A 23275-nucleotide genomic window follows, 5' to 3' on the forward strand; every position below is an offset into this window, starting at 1 on the left:
TGTACGGCAAAAAACATCGAAAAAGTTCAAAATTTGAATTTGACGAGGAACAAAAAACCGTTTTTCACGCAAATTTCTATTTCAGTAGTAAAAAAGTGCAAAAAAGTTACAAAATAGGTTCTAGGTGATTTAAATTATTGGCTCAATTGGCAGAGTAAGGCACAACCACGCATCACCCAATGATCTGGATCGGTTTCTGGTGCACAATCAAGAGTAATTGACACAACAAAGTTCGTACTGTGGCCCGTAGTTGACAGAATTCCTCGTCGTTCGGCAGTTTTATACACGGGGCACAGGTAGGAATGGCGTTCTTTGACTTCGGAACGTTTCATGGGACGGAACCAGATCTAAAAAAAAATTAAAAATTTTAAATTTTTCAAAAAAGTATTCAAAAAATATTTTACGTGAGGCATTTCATCAAAAAGAATCCGTGGATACATCTCCTCCAAGCACTTTTTGGTTCGATCCCATCGAGCGCCCTCCACAAAAAGTCCGTAAACGTAAACGCCGTCATCGGGAGGCTCCCCAAAGATACTTTCCGTTTGCACTTCAAAGTCGAATGAGAGTAAATCTATCGGAATTTTGTATTTTCGGGCGTAATTCTGTTGGGCTCCCGTCAAAAAAGCTTGGGTAAAGTAAAATCCGGAGATCCAATAAGTAGCTGGAGGTCCGTTATCAAACCATTTCTGTAAAAAAAAAAAATTTTTATATGTAAAGTTATTTTTTTATAGGATTCCATAACACACAACAAACACTAGTTGCATGAAATCAACAAAAAATTGACATGACAACGATCGCTAAGGAGCATTGTTGTTGTTACATCAATCGATGTTGAAGAATTTTTAGCCATTAAAACGTAAAATTGCGTTGCAGCAGCAAAATAAGCAAAATTTACCTGTAAAAAGTCGAGTCTCGCAAGGAAATCATTCACATAACTGCCCAACGGTTTCAAGCTCGGGTAAGATTTTTTCATCCACATGTCGGGAATGCGTCCTGTCTTGATGGCGTTGACCACTTCTTCGATTTCAGGCGATAGAACGACCTCACCTACGAAGAAAAATCAATTAAAATGGCTTTTAAGAGTCATGTTGTTGCTCCAACGCGCTGTTTTGACCATTTATACGATCCGATCTACACGATTTCCTGTCCGCGTGACATTTGGAAGAAGAATTTCGAAGCGCTACGGAAGTCAGCTCCGGTTCAATGTTATCCCGTGTATCAAAATATGTTCTCGGAGCTCTCGTATGACACCCGAAACCAATTTCACCTCATCCAAAATGACTTACCGGTCGATCCGGAACCCGAATTGTACATGGCTGAGGCGCGAAATCAAATGAATTGTGTAAATTTCGACGGAAGAGATCGTCCAAAGTACTTTTCGCATCCATTGACGAACTTTCAGACGTTAAATGTGCAGTTAGCGGAAGTGCCAAAGGAAATGTTTCCCATTACGACGAAGAAATCTCGTTCGCAGGGGTGTCAAACGATGTTTCGCGAGTCATCGGCGCAAACTTTGCCTTGGTTACCGGATGCCTATGTACGAGATGGTAGCGAAGGACTCCCAGAAATCGTGCAATATGCCCAAATGGTCGAAGGTTTTGACTATCCGGGACTCAAAGAAATCGAAATTATCGAAAGAACTCGTTTTAAACGTGATTGGGAGCAACAATTACCGCCAACACGAACGCCGGAAGAGCGAAAAGTCGTTTTGGAAGCCTTTGAATGGGATCAATGGACACAGCGAGAGCAGGAAATCGATCGTTGTCAACAGCTGCGGTACCAGATGGTGCTCCAAATGCTTCATGAGCGCGAAGAAAACAATCGACAAGTGGCAGATGCGAAATTAGCAAACAGCATGAAGCGTTTGACGAAGGCACGAGATGAAAAATTGGAAAAATTACGACTAAAATACCAGCGAAACTTGAGAAAATTGGATAAAAAACACAAAGCGAGCATGCGGGCAAGACCCCGGAAGGAAAGTGACTTTGCGGATTACATTGAGACAATAACGGTACCTTTGCCGCCCAAGAGACGCACAAGCAACGCATTTACGAAGCAATTTGAAACGACTTATCTCTCCGAACCGGGACCTGAATTGAAAACTACGAGCATCCAAAAGTATTTGAAACCGAAAACGCCGCTGTGGAAACCGAAAGAAGAGATAAAAGAGACCCAAAAAGGACTTTGGACTGATAAATTTTTGGGACAACTTTACGATTCGCTGAAGGTATGACCTAAAAATCATCAAAAAAATCAATTTTAATATTTTTTTTAATTTTGTAGTCATTCCGGCAACAAAACGAAGCAAAACATCCGCTTCCAAAATGCATGGTTTATGTCTCCTCGCCCACAGATAGCGACGAAACGTCTCCCCTTGACGCTCAGGAGCCGGAACATGACGAAGCTGAATACCAAAATGCACTTTTGGTACAACGTTACATCAAAGGACGCGCCATTCAGAACTTAATTCATCGCGGAAAGGAACAATGTCGCGAATTGATCGACGAATTGCAGTCCGGAAAGATGTTGGATTCGGTTCGAGCTCTTTTTCCTGAAATTGAGACCGAAAAATCGTCAGTTACGGTTGAAGGAGATGACGTTGTCGGGGAAAAAGTTCGTGCTGAAGTCAGTGGTGATGTTGGTTTCATGCTGAAATTCCTTTCGAGCGAACTGGAACGGCTGCAGGAAGAAAGAAAAGCTCATGCGATGGTTTTGCTGGCAGAACGTGAGCGCGACAGACGTGAACAATGGAATAAAACCAAGTCCGAAGTGGATGCGGAGAAGAAAAAACACAGCGAGGAAATTTATCGGAACATTTTCAAAGCGGAACATGACGTTGTCGCGACATATTTGGAAAATGTCTTGATGGAAGGCATCACCGAGATGACGGAGGAAGAGGCGCGTCAATATATCCGCGAAAAAGCGAAGAAAATTGACGAAGCGGCGATGACAAGTCGTGATGTCCCCATCAAACGAACTAAAGAACAAGACCTTCGAATGACCTTGAAAACGCAAATTTTCCCGGAAATCATGTCAAAAGTCCCCGAACCGAACATCAACATGATCAGCGACATTTTAGACGATTTCCTGTCTCACACGGACTTGATTCAACGCCTTGCTGAAACGCAAACCGATGATTTGCAGTCCTCCGCTACTTTCATCCAAGAGTGCATTGTCCCGGAACTCATTGAAAAAGCCGCCGATCACAACATGTGGAACGAAACGCAAACCAAAAACATGAAAATTGCTTCGGATCTCATCCAAGAGTTCATAGCGCCCGAAATTTTGAAGATTATGACGCGCGATCGACAAAAACGCGAACGCCAGGTACATTTGTTGGCAGCGCATGACGCGATTTGGAAGAGTATCGAAGAAATTCCGCAGGAAAAAGTTGAAAGTGTTGATCAAATTTTGGAAAAAGATGGAAATTCAGCAACTTTATCGCAAGTTTCTTCGTTGGAATCGAATGCGGATGTCGCGCAGTATGAATCGATGCATGTAATTAACGATTGTATCAGCAAAACGTTGATGCACGTGATGAAATGCTCGGGAAGTCAATCGCAAGAGGGATCGGAGCAGGATAGTGAAACGTCGTCTGCTAAGCTGAACTTCCAGAAGGAACTGCTGAATAGAATTGTGAATAATTTGAACGAAAAATTGAAGAAACAGTTGGAAGAGGAGGATTTGAAGAGACGTAGATCGTCGTCGAGGGCTTCAATTGACATTTATTTGCAACGCGGTGATGACGAAGGAACTGACGAGGAAGCGGAAACGTAGATTTACCTAAAAAATTGATGAAAATTTAGAAAATTTGAATAAAATTTAGAAGATTTGACACAAAAATTGACTGAAACTTTGAAATTTTATCAAAAAAATGCAAAATTTTATCAAAAAAATGTAAAAACTGAAGAACTTTGAAAATAAATTCAGAAATTTTGACTTGAGATGTCGAATTTTTAAAGTAAAATCTGAGAAAATTAAAAAATTGATATAATTTTAGAATTTTCGATATAACAAAAGTGTTTGACTTTAAAATTTTACTCAAAAAATTCTAAAACTGAAAAAAATTGATTAAAAATTAAAAAGTTTTAACATAAAAAAGACATAAAATTTAAAATTTTTTTGGAAAATTCCAAAATTAACGAAAAAAATCTCAAAATTGAGAGATTTGGATATAATTTTAAAGCTTTCCGATAAAAACTTACTCAAAAATTTTAAATTTATCCAAAAATTATCAAAGAAAAATTCCGAAATTGAGAAAATTTGAATAAATTTCAAAAGTTTTGACAAAAAAAATTATTTGAGCTCTGAAAGTTTATCAAAAAATACAAAAATTTTCGTAAAAATTGAGAAATTTTGATTGATATTTTCAAGTTCTGACACAAAAATTGAGTCAATTTGTGAAATTTCATCCAAACATGTTAAAAATTTCTTTCAGAAATGTGAAAATTAATAAAAAAAACTCACCTTTAACAGCTTTTCTGACAGTTTCCAAGCTATTTTTGATACACAGAAGCAAAGTATTAAATCTTCCCATCTCTTGCACAAGAACCGTGTTCATGCTCTGATGATAACTCGTCGGATATTTGTCCAAAGCTTCATCTCTATCAAACAACGGCGGCAATTTATTCAAAATTTCAGTCGAAACCCCGACAACCAATTCTTCGGTTGCTTTTTCGGCATCTCCTGTGCCTTGGGTGTTCTAAAAACGAAATATTTTTATCAATTTTTATCGATTTCATGAATAATTTTGACTCAAATAGAATGAAAATTAATAAAAACTTACCCTTTGCTCCCATAAATCCTGTAGTTGATGGTCGTTAAGAGATCAAAAAATGTTAAGGAACAAGAAAAATGTGAAAAACTGCAGAAAAAGAGAAAAATTTATACTTTACCCATCGATCCTACTCATGAAATGAAGGCAATTGGAAGAAAAATATTAAAAAAATGAAGAAAAAATAATTTTTAAGTAAATTTTTCACCTGTGTCAGCAACGTATTAGCCAAAAGAACGTTAGTTTCCTGCTGATCCTTGATAATTTCCGCGTTGTCATGCAATCCAAACACTGCTGGCTTCGTCAACATCGGCAATTCCTTCGTGTAGTTCATATAAGCTTCGTATTCGTTCTCTTCCGGGGCGTAATACGTGCCTGTTGGATCAAATTTGTACCCAGAATCGCTCAAAAGTGTCGGAGTATAAAATTTTCGAAGAATTGTATTCAAAGTTCTTCGATCCCAATCATCGGTAACTCGTCCTCCGTAGTTACATTCGCCTGTGAGATATCGCAAAGCCACAAATTGAACCTCTTCGTATTCATTGAGGAACATCATCAACTGCGTCAAGGAGATACTGAGATCCGTTTCGTTAAATTCATACGGTATATTCCATCCGATCGGGCCAAATTGACGTCTTTCTTGCACAATTGCGTGGAAGAAACACAACGAATAAAGTAATTTTTTGAAAATTTTCGGCTGACTGCACGATTCAAACCATTCCGGATCGTTAATTGGATCTGCCAAGTACGACCTTTGAATATTCGCACGTAATCCCTTCGGAGGTTCATTCGTGATTTTGACGCCATTTTGCAAAACAACCGTCGGAAAGTGCTCTGCCGGGTACGAAGTCAACCACAAACGGAAATCAGGGTGCGTCGAGTCCGGCATCAAATTTTCGCAAATTTTCTCCAAGGTTGGCATCCAACTTTTCGCCAAGTGACAATTTTGTAAAATGACCCAGTTACCGAATTTGGTGCCCTCATCCACTAATCGCGCTGCGATGGGGCCTTGACCTTGCCCAAGTGACAACGAGAAAAGTCTTTGGGCTCCGTAACCTTGATCATCAGCAAATTTCAGCAAAGTCACCGTTGGATCAGCTCCCGGCGTCAAAACAAAAATCAGTGGGGTGCAACAATTCGAATCTTCGTACGATGCGGCGATGTTAAAAGGTGGCGGCTCGATAAATTCCTGTCCCATGATCGTCGCGACGAAATTTTGCACCGCCGGAACGAGTTTGTCGGCACGAATGCATCGCAAAATCATCAATTTACGGAATAAGGTGAGTTTAGTGTGCCACGGTTCAGGCAAATTTTCATCTTGAGGCATCTCACTTTCGTACAAAGCGCGCCATTTATCCAAATTTTCCTTCACATGTTCATGCAATCCCCGGAAAGAGTCGAAATCCGAAAGACGGCATAGCTCGTCCCAACATTTCGTCGAAAGCCAATCAGCTGGCTTGGCAATGGGGTTCCCGAGACTCACACCGCCCGTGAGGAAAAACATCCATTCCGTGGGAGTCACTTCGAGCTCGTCACGCCGCAAATTGACGCACAAAAGTAACGAGAACAAAAGTTTGTCTTTTTCGAACAAACTGCGACAAATATTTTCATAAAGACTTTTCGTGAAATATTGCTTCAAATCCGTAAGTCGCAACGGGACATCGTCAATTTTTTCGGTATTATCAATTGCTGCTGTAAATAAATTCACGAACCACACCAAACTGTATTGATACATGGGATCGATGTTAGCCAAGTCAATGATGGTGAAAAATAAGGTAGTCGAGTGAACCGCAATTGGCGTATAAACCAAACGGGCTGCGTCAATTTGTTTCTCGGTGATATCGGCAATCGCTTGTTTCTCCACGATGTCGTTAGCTAACGTTTTTGACGAACTCAAGACATTTACCGCGGTTTCGTCTTCCAATAAATTCTCCGAAGTTGATAAAATGTGCAAAATTTTGTCTTCGATCTCTTTGAGTTGACGTTTGTTGTCGGCTCCTTGCACGATAAGCTGATTTCGTTCCGTTTCGAGGTCAGGACGTTCTTTGGCGACGGTAATTGCGAGTAATTGATCCTGTAGACCAGCTTCGGTGATCATAAAGTTCAAGAGAGTGACCTTGACAGCGATTTCTGGTAAGTAATGAGGGTTTCGGAGCTTCGTTGTGATGTAAAGTCTACAAGAAAAATTGAAATTTTGAGATAAAAACTTAAATTTTTTTATAAAAATCTTACTTAAAGGAGTCATTGTACTCAATAATGGCATCTCCAAGCTTAATACACTTAATACCGCCTTGTTTAAATGTCTGTTTAAGCAATACCGGCTCCAAAATCGGCTCGATTTCTTCTCCAACGTTCTCCAGTAACACGGGAAGTCCAAATTGGATTGAATTTTCCAACACTCGAGTGTAATCTGGTTGATTTAGACGAATAATTGACAGTCTATTTGCCTTTTCCATGTTACGAATCCATTTATTTGCTTGTCCTTGAGGATCAATCATCAAAGGCCAGCGACGAGCGTTCCTTAAAAATATCAAAAAATTATTGATGTTGACAAAACTTTCATTTTTAATCAAAACTTACGTTATAATAATCGCACTTTCGATGGAAAACGCATCACTGGGCAATCCAAAAATATTCCAAGCACGTATCGAAACCGGATCGCCAAGTACTGTGATGAGCTGAAAGTCTGGAGCACACACAACGCCTTTCATGCGACACATGGTAGCCCATTCCGCGACTTGTTTTGTGCGAAATTCCGTCGTAAAGGGACCCAAATACGCCACAATTCCCGATGAGATGAGCACGTCACCCGTAATTGTCTCGTAAATTTCTCCCAATTGCTCGGCAGCTTCGGTCCAACGATCTTTTTCGCCTCCCAAGCCGTTAATGAGTTCAGTGGCTCGCTCAAGTTTCTTCTGACAAAGTTGCATATTGGCTTCTTGCTTCTTGAAATTGGCGATTTGAGCGTCGAGTTTCTTTTGGAGGTCCGCTAATTTGTCTTCAACGTTTTGGAGCTCGGATTTTTTGTAGTTTAACTCTGTCATGGCGGTCTAAAAAATGAAACGAGAAAAAATGAGAAGAAAATTTTTTTGCAAGTCATTTTTTGATCACTTTTAAGCCTAAAATTGAATAAATATTCATTCTAAAGATGATTTTTGTTCATACTGGGTCGATATTTGACGAAACAAAAAAATCAAAATTTTTGATGGATTTCAAAGCAAAAATTGAATAAATATTCATTCTAAAGATTTTCTGTTCATATTGGGTCGATATTTGACGAAACAAAAAAATCAGCGTTTGGAAGTTCAAACGCTGATTTTTTTTGCAAGTCATTTTTTGATCACTTTTAAGCCTAAAATTGAATAAATATTCATTCTAAAGATGATTTTTGTTCATATTGGGTCGATATTTGACGAAACAAAAAAATCAGAGTTTGGAGGTTCAAACTCTGATTTTTTTTGCAAGTCATTTTTTGATCACTTTTAAGCCTAAAATTGAATAAATATTCATTCTAAAGTTGATTTCTGATCATATTGGGTCGATATTTGATGAAACAAAAAAATCAGAGTTTGGAGGTTCAAACTCTGATTTTTTGCAAGTCATTTTTGATCACTTTTAAGCCTAAAATTGAATAAATATTCATTCTAAAGTTGATTTCTGATCATATTGGGTCGATATTTGACGAAACAAAAAAATCAGAGTTTGGAGGTTCAAACTCTGATTTTTTTTGCAAGTCATTTTTTGATCACTTTTAAGCCTAAAATTGAATAAATATTCATTCTAAAGATGATTTCTGATCATATTGGGTCGATAAGTTTTTTTGATCACTTTTAAGCCTAAAATTGAATAAATACTCATTCTAGAGATGCATATTGGGTCGATATTTGATGAAACAAAAAAATCAGAGTTTGGAGGTTCAAACTCTGATTTTTTTTGCAAGTCATTTTTTGATCACTTTTAAGCCTAAAATTGAATAAATATTCATTCTAAAGCTGATTTCTGTTCATATTGGGTCGATATTTGACGTAACAAAAAAATCAGAGTTTGGAGGTTCAAACTCTGATTTTTTTTGCAAGTCATTTTTTGATCACTTTTAAGCCTAAAATTGAATAAATATTCATTCTAAAGATTTCTGATCATATTGGGTCGATATTTAAATATTCATGAAACAAAAAAATCAGAGTTTGGAGGTTCAAACTCTGATTTTTTTTGCAAGTCATTTTTTGATCACTTTTAAGCCTAAAATTGAATAAATATTCATTCTAAAGTTGATTTCTGATCATATTGGGTCGATATTTGATGAAACAAAAAAATCAGAGTTTGGAGGTTCAAACTCTGATTTTTTTTGCAAGTCATTTTTTGATCACTTTTAAGCCTAAAATTGAATAAATATTCATTCTAAAGTTGATTTCTGATCATATTGGGTCGATATTTGATGAAACAAAAAAATCAGAGTTTGGAGGTTCAAACTCTGATTTTTTTTGCAAGTCATTTTTTGATCACTTTTAAGCCTAAAATTGAATAAATATTCATTCTAAAGTTGATTTCTGTCCATATTGGGTCGAACTCTGATTTTTTTTGCAAGTCAGTTTTTGATCACTTTTAAGCCTAAAATTGAATAAATATTCATTCTACAGATGATTTCTGATCATATTGGGTCGATATTTGATGAAACAAAAAAATCAGAGTTTGGAGGTTCAAACTCTGATTTTTTTTGCAAGTCATTTTTTGATCACTTTTAAGTCTAAAATTGAATAAATATTCATTCTAAAGATGATTTCTGATCATATTGGGTCAATTTTTGACGAAACAAGTATTTAATAAAAAAAATTAAACTTACATTGTACGTATCTTCAGCTTCCTTCAATGCAGCTCTTTTCGGAGCAATTTGACGAGCAACTTTCTCATAATCGATCATCGCGTGCACCCACAGGAACAATCCAACAGCTTTTTGGAAATTTTTTTCGACATTTTCCTCCGTAAACATCTCGTTACTCAAAATTCTCTCGTGCAGTCGTTGAATCGTCTTCGGATCAATGTTGTCTTTGTCGAAACTCTTCAAGCTATCCAAGAAATTCGTCGCTGCCAACATCCTTTGTATGGGTTTATCCCAATCATCGATCTGTCCCGTACCTGCTGGATTCGGAACTTTGTCTGGTTTGATGTCTTTCAAGATTGCAATTGCCTCCAAGAGTAATTTTAACGCCGGCGGAGGTCTTCCAATCTTTTTGATGTTGGAAATATCGCTCGCGTTGATCGTATTTAATGCTTCCAGAGCAGCATTCAATGCGGGCATCGCTTCTTCCAGTCGTTCATCACATTCCTTCTTGATAGATTGAGCTGCAGTTGCTGTCGCTTCCGCATTTACTTCATCCCGCTTCACTATTTCTCGCGTTTTTGCGGCTTCATCACTTTCGGCAGCGACTTTTTCAAGTTGAATCGCGACAGTTTCGTTAATTGCCTTCAGTTGAGGTTGTAAAATCTCCAAATTTTTCTGCATTACGACGATTTGTTCGGCGGCGATTTTCAGTTGGTCCAAACCTGTGAGGTAACGCTGTTTAGCACCCGCTGTTTCAGTTCTTTTCTTCTCGAGCAACGTTTGGAATGTGCTGATCAACTCCAAATACGAAGTCGGGGTCACGTAATTTTTGCGGTTGAGCCTTGTGTAGAACTCTTCCGTCAATTTTTGGGTCGAAGTATGGAATTGCATGCACATGTCAATGCAAACGCTTCGTTCGTTGCCTTTCATCTCGATATCTCCCAAGAATTTCGTAGCAACAGCCAATAGAGCGTCTTTGGGCCACGCTGCGAACCAATCAATAGTGCAACAATTCACGATTGAAGGGAATTTTCGCACCCGATTACGAAAGGCGTCACCAATGGGCGACATTGAAAGTATCACGTGAAGCTGCTCCTTGATAATTGTCACAAAAAGATTGAATAACGCCACGGGACTGCCATCCGTTTGAAGACTTTTATCTTTTTGACGATCCATTTGCCGCATTTTCTCCAAAATTTCGACTTTTTCTTCGTTATTGAAGAGATTCGGGACTTCGCCAGAGTTCAACAAGTTGTTAATGTCTTCCAAAAATCCCTCTTCCTTAATTTGAGTGTCCGTAAAGAGAAACGCGCCATGCTGTTCGCTCGTCGCCACTTTCCGCAGGATCTGTTTAAGGTCCTCATGCCATTCGTTTGCCCCATAAGTTCGAGTTAACTCGATCTGGAACATTTCACAATCGCATACGTGACTTGCCAATCGCGAAAGTGACTGTCTTCCTGATCCTCCGACACCCACGAGCAAGCAATGACCACGTGGTTGCTTAATAACGCGACAAATTCTCGAAAGATGCTCAACGGCGAAGACAAAAAGCACCAAATTCATCGGTTTTTTCGATACATTGTTAAATTCACTTAAATATCCTTCAACTGTGAAGCGTAAATGTTCGATTTCTTGCACCTCCAGGTACAACTTTGTATCTGCTTTGGGGTTGGTAAAGTCACAAAACATCAAATTTCGTAAATTTTGTTCCGTTAAAGGCTTTCCCTTTTCGATTAAACGTTCAAAAAGCACATCCGCCGGTTCAGACATCTTCGAGTTGATCGTATCTCGCAGCACATTGAACAACCAGACCCTGTCATGCTCATCTACGAGTCGATCTCCGTACACACGAAGTACTTCGTGAGCCCATAATCGTCTCATCGAGTTAATTGTTTCAGTTCCTTCGGGCACGGACATCAAAACTCCTTGCACGACGCGCGAAAAGTCCCGTAAATTGAACAAATAATGACATTTCGCAGGAGTTGGTCTCAAATTTTGACGACAATTGTTGTAAATATTCAACGTTGAGAGCACAATTTCATCGATACTTGGATCAAACTCTTTGGAAAATCCCCGGGTGTCGAGATGCCACAACACAATCTTGCTAAAAATCGTTATTAGAGCTTGATCGTCGAATTCATCGATCGCAAACAGGTTGAAATGTCTCGCAAAACGAGGAGTTACGGTATTTCCTGACGTTGGAAGCCCCATCGCACACATCATTTGCATATCGATGAGTTTCAACACGACGTTATCCTTTTTATCGTACCAAATCCCATGGTCCAACCACATTCGAAGGATTTCAATAGCAGGTTGAGCTCCATAAGTCTCCTTCAGCGGCATGGAAACATCGTCGATGAAAATAACGCATTTTTTCCCCAACGGCGGTCCATAAACACCCTTTCGACGTTTGTCCAGCTTTGACATTATCACGTCTTGCGTCTGATTTGCGGTTGTTTGTGCCGAAAAATTCATCAAAAGTGGCTTGTATTTGCTCGTGTCGTTCTTTTTGAGCAAAAAATCGATGATATAAACGCTTTTTCCGGTGCCCGTTGGTCCTACGAGCATCACATGCTTCGAATGTTGCACCAAAAGTTCCATCAAAGCGCACATTCTGATCGTTTCCGATGTTGTAACGATTATTTGGTTCACTGGCATGTCACGCGGGATCGGAGGAGCACTTGCAATTTCATCTGCCCAGGGTTTCCATTTGCCTTTACCTTCTTTAATGAAGCGATAATCGAAGACGGAGCCCTGTTTCGGTATTTGAAAGATGAAAGGCTTCGTTAAATTTGCCGGACGGAAGTCTTTCGGGATGCGAAGTTTCTCGTTAAGCTCTTGCGGGAACACTTTTTCCGTCAATCCGCGGAAAAGTTCGGAAAATTTGAGACGTGATGCGTTGTTCAAGGGTCCTCCGAGACCCCAGATGCAGGAAAAGAAGAAAACTCCCTCGAGTTGCGCACGAACATCCAAGTCACTGAGTCCTTTGACGTATTCTTCATCGTTAAAGTCGTCCATGAAGCTGTCAAATAAGTTCATAATCGAAACAACGAGAGTTGAATTCAAAGTTGACGCCATTTCTTGCAATCCGCCCTTCCGGATGAACCAAAGGAGCACGGGACAGAAACGGGAAAACATTTGATGAATACTTTGTTTGTTCACTTCGTTCAATCGTTCGGGCAACGTGTTCTTCCACGACTCCAGCAACGGTTCCCAGCCCAAAGTGTCGGGTTCCATGTAGATCATGCCGCAACGAGACACCGTCGCTGGCGAAGCAGCTTCCAAATCCATCGGCTCAAACACCAAATTTGTCGTTGGCGCGAGTTGAATGATCTCGCCCGACATGAGACACAATTTTTTGTTGTCATCCAGCACGGTGTTCATGTTCTCAATCCATATTGCGTCAACGGGCCCATCGAAAATGAGCCATTTCCGGTCTGTGGTGGTACTTTGGGCGAATTGACGATACGAAACAGCTAAAATTCCATCGCTCCATTCGTGCGAAACGGGATCAAATTGTCCATAAAGTTGCCCCATCGTGATAGATTTCGGATTAATAACTTTAAATTCGACCCGATGCTCATTCATTTCGCCCAAATCCTCGATAAGGCCCAAGGCTTCGGCTAAAACACGATACGCGGATGTCTTGCCGCCAAACGGAAGTCCAACAATCATCAAGCCATGCCGAACGACAATCATTTCGTAGAGTTGTTGAATCTTCTCTAAGAAATACGGCGTCATTTGTTTGTTCTGGTTCTCACAAGCCTTTCGAACAGCTTCATTGAACACGACGTAATCGGGATCAGGCATTATTATACCAGGAAAGAGATCGGAAGTGATGCCTTGGAATAACGGGACGTCATGATTCAAGAATTTCGCTAAATTGACATCTTTTATCGAACGCAGGACCAAAATATCTTCAGATTCGTGAGGGTATCGGAGTTTCAAGTTGCCCGCAGCTTTCAACACAGATTTTACAGCTCGCATGCCATAATCGTAATGAGGCTGCGACGAAAGTTGTTCGGAGCACAAACGATAAGTTGCGACGATTTTGACTGCTAAGGGCTTTGCTTCGAGGAATCCAAAGGCATAAAGCTCGATTTCGGAGATGAGCACGTAATCAGGAACCATCATAGCGACGGAACGGAAAAGAGCTTTCAAGTTGTCAGGAAGTTCGGAACGACCAGCGTAACCGGGATTCATTGTGATGAAACTAAAAAAAATTGGTGAAAATTTGTTAAAAAGTTGATTTTTGATGAAAAATATGAAAATTTTGACAGATAAGATTTTGACAGGTGTCAAAAAATTAAAAAAAAAATAAAGCTTTGAATGATATTTATAAGTCTTAAAAGGTAAAATTTGATAAAAAAAAATGAACAAATTGGTTAAATTTAATTTTAAAGTATTTTTTTGACATCTGTCATAATTTCAACTGTCATCTTTCAAAAATAAAATGACAACTTTCACGAATTTTGTTGAATACATTCTTCAAAAAGTACTTTTAATGTCTCTTTTTTTCATTCTTGGTACAAAAAAATTAAATTTCAGATACAAATTTGACACATGTCATTATTTGACAAATGTCAATTTTCTAAAAATTTCTGGTTTTTATTAAATTTCAATCTTTTTAAATCAATTTTGTGGCATATAAGATTCAATTTTTGATTGAAAAAGTTCTAAAACTAACAATTTATTAAAAATTTTGACAGCTGTCATTTTATTAAATGCCATTTTTACAATAAATTTCCATTTTTAATCGATTTTGTGTCATTTTAGATTAAAAAATTTGTCTAAAAAAGTTTTAAAACTGACATACATCAAAAATTTTGACACCTGTCAAATGTAATTTTTCTAAAATTTTGTGGTTTTTATAATTTTTTTGATATTTATGTCGTCAATAATAAAAAATAAAAAAAAAACTCAATATGACAATTCAACCAAACAAAATTTGACAACTGTCATATTTTTATCTGTCAAAATTTAAAAAAAATACGTTAAAAAAACTTACACAGCGCACGTTGGATCCAACTTCAACTGCGTTCCCTCAAACATCAACGAGTCATTTCCTGAATTTATTCCTCTTTGAATCGTCAAAATCTGTTGCGCCACAACCGATAACACTTCCAAGTCAATTCTGTTAAACTCATCAAAACAAGACCACGCACCGCACGAAGCTAATCCCTTGAAAAACTTCCCGAGCGCGATATAATCCAATCCATCTGAGCAATTGAAGACAACACACTGCTTCGCAACTGCTTTTGCCAAATCCTTTGTCGTTTCCGTTTTTCCTGTGCCTGCAGGACCTTCTGGAGCGCCTCCCAGATGCAAATGTAACGCACCAAAAAGCGTTCGGTAACAACGATCAGTCAACGGAGTGATTACCAAACGTGGTGTGTTGCCGAGATATTCGTATCCATACATCAGCGTTGAATTTATCATGCGAGTTGCGAGATTTTCCTTCTCCCAATAGTACCGTAACTGTGCGAGCCAGTTGAAATCGTTCGCTTTGGTCGTTTGTTTGTCAATTAACTCGATTAAAACGTCACGAGAATGAACATCCAGCACGACAAGAGCTCCCAATGTGATTCGATTTTGTATTGAAAGTGCTCCACGAACTAAATCCACAATATGCCCGATTTGGGTTCGACATTGCTCGAGATAATCCGCCATCGCTGCTACTGGATTGCCCGAAAAGAAGCATTCCGTGACCTCCGTCGTCCAATAAGTCATGGAAATGGATTGAATGCATTGTCCGGGCCACATCAACACCCATTCATGTCGCACATTTGTCACGTAAGCCTCGACACATTGCTTGATTTTCTTGTGAATACTCTTTTTCATGTCAGTTTCCAGCTCCAAAAGCCATTTTTCGACCTGCCCACGAGCTTTTGCGGTGTTAATGATGTCCACAAGTTCAATTTCCTCGCCTTCGCTCGAACGCATGATCGTAACTTCGAGTGCTTCGGTGAAAAATAACGACGCAATGCCTTCGAAACACTTTTTCAAGTGTGGCTGGACCCGAGTTGGATCTTTGGTTTCCGATAAAATCTCTAAAAGCTCCTCGTTTGAGAGGAAAAAGAAGCGTGGGAAGAAGAGACGTTTCTTTTCGAGGTATTCATTAAGTCCTTTTTGAATAACTTCCAAGAGATTGAAGGATTTTTTGAGTTTTTCCGACATTTTATCGATTTCGATGACAGTTAAGACGCGCGTGTCTAAATTAACGGCTTTCATCAAGTCGCGCCAAATTTTATCGACAGCACTGAAACGTCTTCCTTCCTCGGGCATTTGAGATTGGATGTCAGGACTGGAGAAAATTGGCTCTAAATACATCCAATTCGCCTGCACACGAAGCCAGTCATCCAAAATTTCCTGCAAAAGCATGAGTTTTTTCTCCCAAGCCCTGAAATTTATCAGTTTTAGTAAAAATTTCACCAAAAATTAATTAAAAAACTTACAAAATGTCTTCCTCGAACGGTTTGATGTAAGGCGATCCCTTCATAGTCTGCGTTTTTATGATGTGATCATCGAGTAACACCTGAATATCATCGACTGCTGATAAAATGTACGTTCCAGAATCACGATAGGGGTTAACAGTGAATGCCATGTCACTCCATTCGTTGATCATGCTGTTCATTTGCTTCTCCAAGTTATTTTCTTTAGTGGCGCTATCCGAAATTGGCACGAATTTCGGCAGATATTCGTCGAGATTGTAGTCGATGACGCGCGACAAAGTCAATTCCGTGGAAACTTTAATAGGAAATCCAATAATTTCCGAGACCTTTTCCCAATGACGGTCTTTCATGCCCGGATTTCCAAGAGTTTGGAGGAGTAACGAGTGTTTCTTGAAGTCGTCGATACGATTTTTGATCTAAAAAATTTTTTTTTTAGAAAATTTGATTAAAAATTAAAAAAAAAAGTTTAAAACTTGCATCTTGAGTTAAACGAAACGTATTTGGCTGCAACTGAAATTGCTTTTCAAGCTTCGTAACGATTCTATAGAGGTTTCCTACTGTATCCTCAATAACTTCGGGGTCATGAGTACCAATTTGGGAGTTGATCCAAGTATTGTGCTTGTCCAAAAACTCTTGTCCCGCATCATACAGCTTCTTATAAGGGATTAATTTATCGTGACATTGCTTCCGGAGCGGATATTGGGACAATTCCCATCCATAAGCGGCTTCTTCTTCGTTAATTTGGTCGATTTTTTCCATTGCCGCTACCAATCTACGGAAAATTTAATGAAAAAAAGTTAAATTTTTAAGGAATTTCTCACTTATTATCCAAAATGGTCGCTTTTTTGCGATATCTTGACAGGAGTTTGATGTCACCCCATCCTTCGTACTCCTTAACTTGATCCCAAAAGACTTCCAAGTCACGGATAAAGGCTTCAATGCGTTTCTTGAGGGCTTCCTGATACTCCGCAGTCTTGTCAATGACGATTTCCTTATGTTTTTGGAACACAGTTGGCATTTTCAGGTACCAAGTGAACGTATTTGTGTTCTGTTTTAGCTCAAGCGGGGTAAAAATTGTATGATCCGTTAGATAAAGAAGATGTTTTAAGTTCTAAAAAATATTTTTTATGAGAATTTTGGAAACATTTATTAAAAATTTTGAAAATTCTTACCACTCTGAGTCGTTCTTCCATCTCGGGAATTGTTTTATCCTCAGTTTTTGCCGCATAGGCCTTCAATTCCATCAATTCTGCCGTGTCTTTTGGTATACTTAAGATTTTTGCGGAGATCCCTTCGTACTCTTGAGCTAATTTTACGCAACTATTCTGCTGTTCGGTGATCATTTTTTGCAGTAATTCCTGTTGCATGAACTTTGCCAAGCCTTCCAGCGTCTCAATGAGTCCTTCACGGTGAAAATCGTAAAATTGCATGGAAATCACGCCATATACCTCGCGTGAAATTTCATTTTCAATCTCTTTATACTTTTGTATGAGGTCACAATATTCCTCAAAACTCGCTTTTTGTCGCATGAAACTCGTAATTACTTCGATATCTTCGCCATTCATCAACGACATGTACTTGTCAAAGTCCTGCATGCGCAATTCCGGTCCAATTCGTTGCTCCTCGAGCATCAAATGGATCTTTTCCTTGCATTCCGCGATAATTTGTGCAGGAATATCGGGCTTCAGCATGTTATTCTCAAGGTCATTGACGCCATCCGGGTACATTTTTGTCTCAATTCGCGGAAAAATGCGACTTGCTCGTACAATTGTGTCTATCATTCGGATAATTTCGGTGCTAAACTTCGAAAAACTCGGAATAAAAGTCAGTGTGTCTTCATTTTCGAGCAAAATCGTCAAACGAAATCCTTGGTTTTTGTTCCCAATGTCACAAATATAATCCGTGTACGTGTAAAGGCTCCGTATGCACATGTCCTGAAGCTGTTGCGTCATCAAAGCTGACACAGAATTATGAAATCGCTTCAAAAGTCGCGGTTTTGTCTGATCCGGGACAATTTTTCGCTTCACTCCTTTGACCAAAATGCTCTGGATCGCTCCATACCACTTTTCAGTCAGCATATTTTTCGCATCTTCGATCATTCGAGAGACCGTAGAGGTGAATTCAGACAAATCATAAGCAGCTCCTTTGCTAATTAGCGATTCTAAATCAACAAATTCGATGCCCTTGAAGCTCGTATGCCAAATTTCGAGGATTTGAGCAAGACAACGATTGATCGCGAAGAGATTTCGTTTGAGTTGACGGCGATTTTCGTCGTAACGATGCTTCCATTTGAGTGTCATATCCTTAACTTCAACTCTGGCATGGGTCATTTCATCTTTTTTTACGTAACGGAAGAGAGCGTCTCCAAGCACGAAGTCGATAACGGCTTTTTTGACCGCTAAATTGTAATCGAGTTTCATCTCTTCCGTGATATTTTTCAACATTTCTTGGTATTTTTGGAGATTTTTTGGGATTAACGTCAAAATTCTGTTCAAAACCTTCTTATCGATGGGCGCCACATGAGCTGTGTCAATCCCATGCTTGATATAATAGTAATATCGCATCGTTTCCCGTTCATGAGCATTTGGAAAAGTATCATCGTCCATCGTGTATTCCTCATCTTTGCTAATTATCAAGTCAATGAGACGTTTTCGGAACTCTTCGCGCTCTTTTCGGACCTCCGTGTACGATTTTCGCTTCTTTTTCTTGTCTGCCAGGGCTTTTTTGCGTGCTCTCGCTGCCGAATCTGGCAACATTTTCGACGAATGACGCAAAACCTTCTCCGGCAACGAGAAAACGTTCGGGCTTAAGAAGTTCTGACACCCCAAGGGACGATTCAGCTCTGCCCAAATCTTTTTCGCGTTGAAATCCGTGTTTGCGCGTTTCTTTAATTCAGTTCGAATGAAACGAGAAGGTCCCGGAAGATCCAATCCGAGTTTTCTTTTATTGCCGCCCGCTGTGGGAGGCTTTCCGCCACTCATTTTGGTCGTTTTTTGTATAAAATATAAAAATTTTTGTTAAAAACCAGTCTTTTATGACACAAAAATCAACGGTTGGTCGTTCAATTCACGTTTTGAATGCAACATGTGATTCCAAAACGATTCCACGTTGATTTGTTATCCGATGCCCTTCAAATTTTGACATTCATTTCATAACCATTCAAATCTCACAGAGCAATTTCTGTGAAATTTCACCTTTTTTCTTGAATTTTTCTGTGAATTTCGGGGTGATTCTTGTCAAAAGTGAGTTAAATTCGATCTTTGACACTTTTTTTACGCCGTAAAATCAGTTTTTCATTAAAATTTTAATTTTAATTCGGAATATTTCGATAGAAGTTTCGTTTTTGAAGCGTTCGCGATATCGACTAAACAATTTTCTCGAATCTCCTTGACTCCGGAAGCCTTTTTGGCATCAGCTGAGACGACTTGTTGCTAATTTTCCCCTCTTTTTGATCATTTTCAGGTCTGTTGGAAGGATGCTGAGCTCTTTGATGTCTGTTCGGATGCTCCATGTTGGTCGAGCATGTTATTCCGCAGAAAAAAGTGCATTAGCTCATCTTCGGAAGTCGACGGGATACACGTTTGCCAATTGTAAAAAAGCACTGGAGTTACATAATAATGACGTGAAAGAAGTAAGTAATGAAAAAAATGACAAAATTTCGGATTTACCTGATTTTTCTTTGTAGGCCGAAAAATGGTTGCGTGCCGAAGCCCAAAAAATGGGATGGACCAAAGCGCAAAAGGTCGAGGGACGAACAACAGCACAAGGTCTCGTCGGTGTCCTCATCAAAAACAACATTGGAGCCCTTGTCGAGGTGAATTGCGAGACAGATTTCGTCGCGCGCAACAAAGAATTCCAAAATTTCATCGGAAAAGCGTCGCAATCGTGCATCAACTACATGTCGGCAGTCGATTCGAAAAATGTCACAAAAATCGGAATTGGCAGTGATGCCCTGAAAAACATCAAATTCACAGATGACAAATCTCTCGGTGACCATTTAGCACTTTTGATCGGCACTGTGGGCGAAAATGCGACGCTTAAACGGGCAATTTGCTACAAAACGCCGGAAAGTGTGAATCTCGTTGGTTATGCGCACTCTACGAGCGAACAAGTGCAAAACAACGACGACGGACAACTTTTTGGCAAATACGGAGCAATTGCAGCATTTAAGTCACAGGCGCCAGTCGATGCGGAAAAGCAGGAACTCCAAAAGAAGATTTTGCAACACATTGTCGGCATGAATCCACAAAAAGTGGGAAATAAGGAGCAAGACGAGCCAAATCCCAGCAAAGATGACGAAACGTGTCTCATTTATCAGGAATATTTGCTGGATCCGGATGTCGTTGTGGGTGATTTGCTTGAAGAAAATGGACTTGAGGTGCTCGACTTCCAAAGATTTGCATGCGGAGAGAATGATGCAAGTCAAAGTAATCAAGAGACGTCAAAGTAAATGTTGAAAATTGATTAGAATCTAAAAAAAATTATTAAAAAAATTCATAAATTAGTCAATTTTCGTGTTTTTTCACTAAAATTATTCATTTTTTAATTTTTTATAGAACAAAAAATTTTTGATTCAGAGTCAAAAAAAATTCAACGATAATTTTTAAATACCTGTCATGCCGAATTTCGTCTCTGAATGAGCAAAAAGCTAAATTTTAGTTCAAAATCAAAATATTATGCAAACCAAAGTTGTAGAAAATCCCAAAATTAAAGACCTTTCATGTTGTGTTGCTTGTTTGAAAGATGAAAATCAGGTCACTCTCGAGCCTTTTTGCGACGCTGGCTTGAAAGAAACTTACAACACTCTCATAAACGATGAAATAAGTCAAATAGAGTCCTTGCCACTCGCGATTTGTTTGAAATGTAAAGAAAATCTGTTGCTAATCGACTCTTTTAAGCAACAATGCCGAAATTCGTTCGATGTTCTAAGAAGCAAACTCATCATCAGCCCCGAAATAGTAATCATCAAGGAGGAAATTGTTGATCGAACTTATGAAAATGAACGAGAATCGACTTCAGAAGACGAAAAATTTCAAAAATTGGGAGCTGACTCGAATAAAAACATTAAAAAATTACGAAATATCTGCAAAAATGCACGAAATCCTGATGATAAACGCTATTATTGCGATCAATGTGAGGCATCTTACGTGAAACCGATCGAACTACGGAGGCACATTCTGAAAATGCATCAAGGCGGATTGAAATGCAAATATTGCCGTCATGTATTTTTAGATAAAACGGAGTATGAACTACATATGAAGGAAGAAGAAGCCAAAAAACGACCTGAAACGGAGTTTTGTTGTCATGAATGTGGCTACACTTCGAAATGGAAGGCTGGTTTAAGGAAACACATCACTTTGTATCAGTAAGTTTTGAGATTTTTTGACTTTTTTGCATTATTTGATCGATTTTTTGCAGTACTCCAGATCAACCAAAGCTAATTTGTGATATTTGTGGCAAAAGTTACGTGCTGAGGGCGCAATTCAAACAACATTTCATCGCGAATCACATGGAAAAGCAATTTCAATGCACGGAATGTGGAAAAACATTTTCATTTAAAGTGAGAAATTAATAATTTTTTTAAAGTTTTTATGTTAATTTTTCATTTTTTATGCAAAGATTGACTTGGAACATCACATCAAAGGTCAACATTCCATTGAAGGAGAAGCAGAAGGTCCTGAAGCTCTTGTAAATTGCAAATTTTGTGATAAATCAATGAAAGCTCGTTCAATGCGATATCATGTAAGGAGCGTTCATTTGGATATTCGAACGCATAATTGTTCCATTTGTTACAAAAGTTTCAAAACAAAAGCTGTTCTTTCGCGACATTTGGCGTCACACAAAAAATTCGAAGAAAAACTACAAAAATCGACAAAAGAATCGAAGATACGGAAAAAAATCTTGAATAACTCAGTAAAGTAAGTTAATTTTTGCTCATTTCTTATAAATTTTCCTAATTTTCTAATATTTTTAGAAAAATCAACAAATGCCTCGAATGCAACTTAACATTCAACATGAAAGTAGATCTCACCCAACACCATCTCAACACTCATCTCGACAAGGAAACACTCGAACGAGACTATGTCGAATGCAAATTTTGTCCTCTCAAGATAAAACGCAACTCGATTCAGATGCACGTGAAATTAGTTCACATCAACGCCAAGCCTTTCAAGTGTGACGAATGCGGATTCGCTTTTAATCGACACATCAATCTGCGAAAACATCAGATGATTCATAAAGGCAAACGACCGTACAATTGCAACATTTGCTCGAGTGGGCATTGGCAAACGGAGCAACTGAGGAAACATTTTGAAAAGGAACATGATTTGAATTACACGCTGGAAGATGTGCGAAATATTTGTGGAAAAGTTGAATTTTAAAGATTTTTTATTTATTTATTTTTGACGTAAAATTAAATCGAAAAAAATATTTTTGATTTTCGGTTAATTTCAAAGATTTTTGAATATTTAAAAAAAACGATAATTGAATTTGAACGAAATTTATCTTTAACTCGAATGAGCAGATAGTTTTGAACTTTAAGGCAACGTCAAAAAATAAAAACTTTAAATGCTGAAAAATTAAAATTGAATTCATGTCATGTCAACTGTAACTCAAATCGCAACACCAAACTGGGCCAAAGAAGCAGAACTCCTGAACTCCGAGAATTTATTGATTTATTGTATTGTATTGTATTTTATTTGAAAAGATGGGTTTTTTATGCCGGAGAACGTTGTACAATGGCTTTTTTTACCCCAAAAAAATATGTGACTGCCAAGGGCTCTTGCCTGTTGAGTGTTTGAGAAATAAATTACAATTAATTTTATAGTTTTATAGTTCTTAATTCTGTTTCGGGTATATAAACGCTTGTAATAAAATTATCTTTTCGTCAAAATTCTATTCTTCAAAAATTACTTTATTCTTAAAATTTTCTTAGAATCATTCTCGTCAAAAAGGTGAAAAACGTTGTTGAACGACAGTGCGAATCTGTTTAAAAATTTTTGAGGCAGCAAACATACTTTGATGGCATTCAAGTTCGAAGAATCCATGTTTCTCAGTTAACGTGTCAGTACATGTCGTTTGAGCTTGTCGCAAAGTTCCGGATACTTAAAATTTCAAGAAAAAAAATTTTTCAAGAGAATATTACAAGATTTGTGTATAAAAATGCATTTTCAATATTTAAAAGAATACCAAAACTAATCATCACTGAGTTGTTCTCGATAAAGATTTAGA

The 23275-nt window shown here is 38.5% G+C and overlaps 3 protein-coding genes across 3 annotated transcripts; 2 read left to right on the forward strand and 1 right to left on the reverse strand.

The window, feature by feature from the left end:
• Positions 1–134: 134 nt before the first annotated feature.
• Positions 135–19026, reverse strand: LOC134828567 (dynein axonemal heavy chain 7). Its single transcript, XM_063841544.1, has 13 exons — positions 17218–19026; positions 16867–17156; positions 16523–16817; positions 16049–16461; positions 14602–15993; positions 9615–13806; positions 7355–7824; positions 7007–7294; positions 4983–6948; positions 4468–4702; positions 896–1047; positions 405–686; positions 135–347 (listed from the first exon to the last, which is right to left on the reverse strand). Exons 1-13 carry the CDS (start codon positions 19024–19026, stop codon positions 135–137), a joined length of 11997 nt encoding a protein of 3998 aa, XP_063697614.1.
• LOC134832286 (cilia- and flagella-associated protein 91-like) lies at positions 1070–3777 on the forward strand. The gene is made up of 2 exons (XM_063846270.1): positions 1070–2227; positions 2284–3777. The coding sequence occupies exons 1-2, from the start codon at positions 1070–1072 to the stop codon at positions 3775–3777; spliced, it is 2652 nt and encodes an 883-aa protein (XP_063702340.1).
• A 150-nt stretch (positions 19027–19176) lies between the features above and the next one.
• On the forward strand, positions 19177–20554 carry LOC134830138 (elongation factor Ts, mitochondrial). The gene is made up of 3 exons (XM_063843524.1): positions 19177–19287; positions 19508–19676; positions 19731–20554. The coding sequence occupies exons 2-3, from the start codon at positions 19521–19523 to the stop codon at positions 20493–20495; spliced, it is 921 nt and encodes a 306-aa protein (XP_063699594.1). The 5' UTR covers positions 19177–19287; positions 19508–19520; the 3' UTR covers positions 20496–20554.
• The last annotated feature ends 2721 nt before the right edge of the window (positions 20555–23275 follow it).

The sequence above is a fragment of the Culicoides brevitarsis genome, chromosome 2 (assembly GCF_036172545.1).
Source record: "Culicoides brevitarsis isolate CSIRO-B50_1 chromosome 2, AGI_CSIRO_Cbre_v1, whole genome shotgun sequence".
Classification (NCBI taxonomy): domain Eukaryota; kingdom Metazoa; phylum Arthropoda; class Insecta; order Diptera; family Ceratopogonidae; genus Culicoides; species Culicoides brevitarsis.

Excerpts from the sequence above, each read along its gene's own strand:
- LOC134832286 (XM_063846270.1), top strand. The coding sequence starts at position 1,070 with ATGGCTTTTAAGAGTCATGTTGTTGCTCCAACGCGCTGTTTTGACCAT. Across the intron at positions 2,228-2,283 it reads AACTTTACGATTCGCTGAAG|TCATTCCGGCAACAAAACGA; the intron begins GTATGACCTAAA and ends TTAATTTTGTAG.
- LOC134828567 (XM_063841544.1), bottom strand. The coding sequence starts at position 19,026 with ATGAGTGGCGGAAAGCCTCCCACAGCGGGCGGCAATAAAAGAAAACTC. Across the intron at positions 6,949-7,006 it reads GAGTACAATGACTCCTTTAA|ACTTTACATCACAACGAAGC; the intron begins GTAAGATTTTTA and ends TTTTTCTTGTAG. Across the intron at positions 687-895 it reads CGAGACTCGACTTTTTACAG|AAATGGTTTGATAACGGACC; the intron begins GTAAATTTTGCT and ends TTTTTTTTACAG.
- LOC134830138 (XM_063843524.1), top strand. The coding sequence starts at position 19,521 with ATGCTGAGCTCTTTGATGTCTGTTCGGATGCTCCATGTTGGTCGAGCA. Across the intron at positions 19,677-19,730 it reads ATAATAATGACGTGAAAGAA|GCCGAAAAATGGTTGCGTGC; the intron begins GTAAGTAATGAA and ends TTTTCTTTGTAG.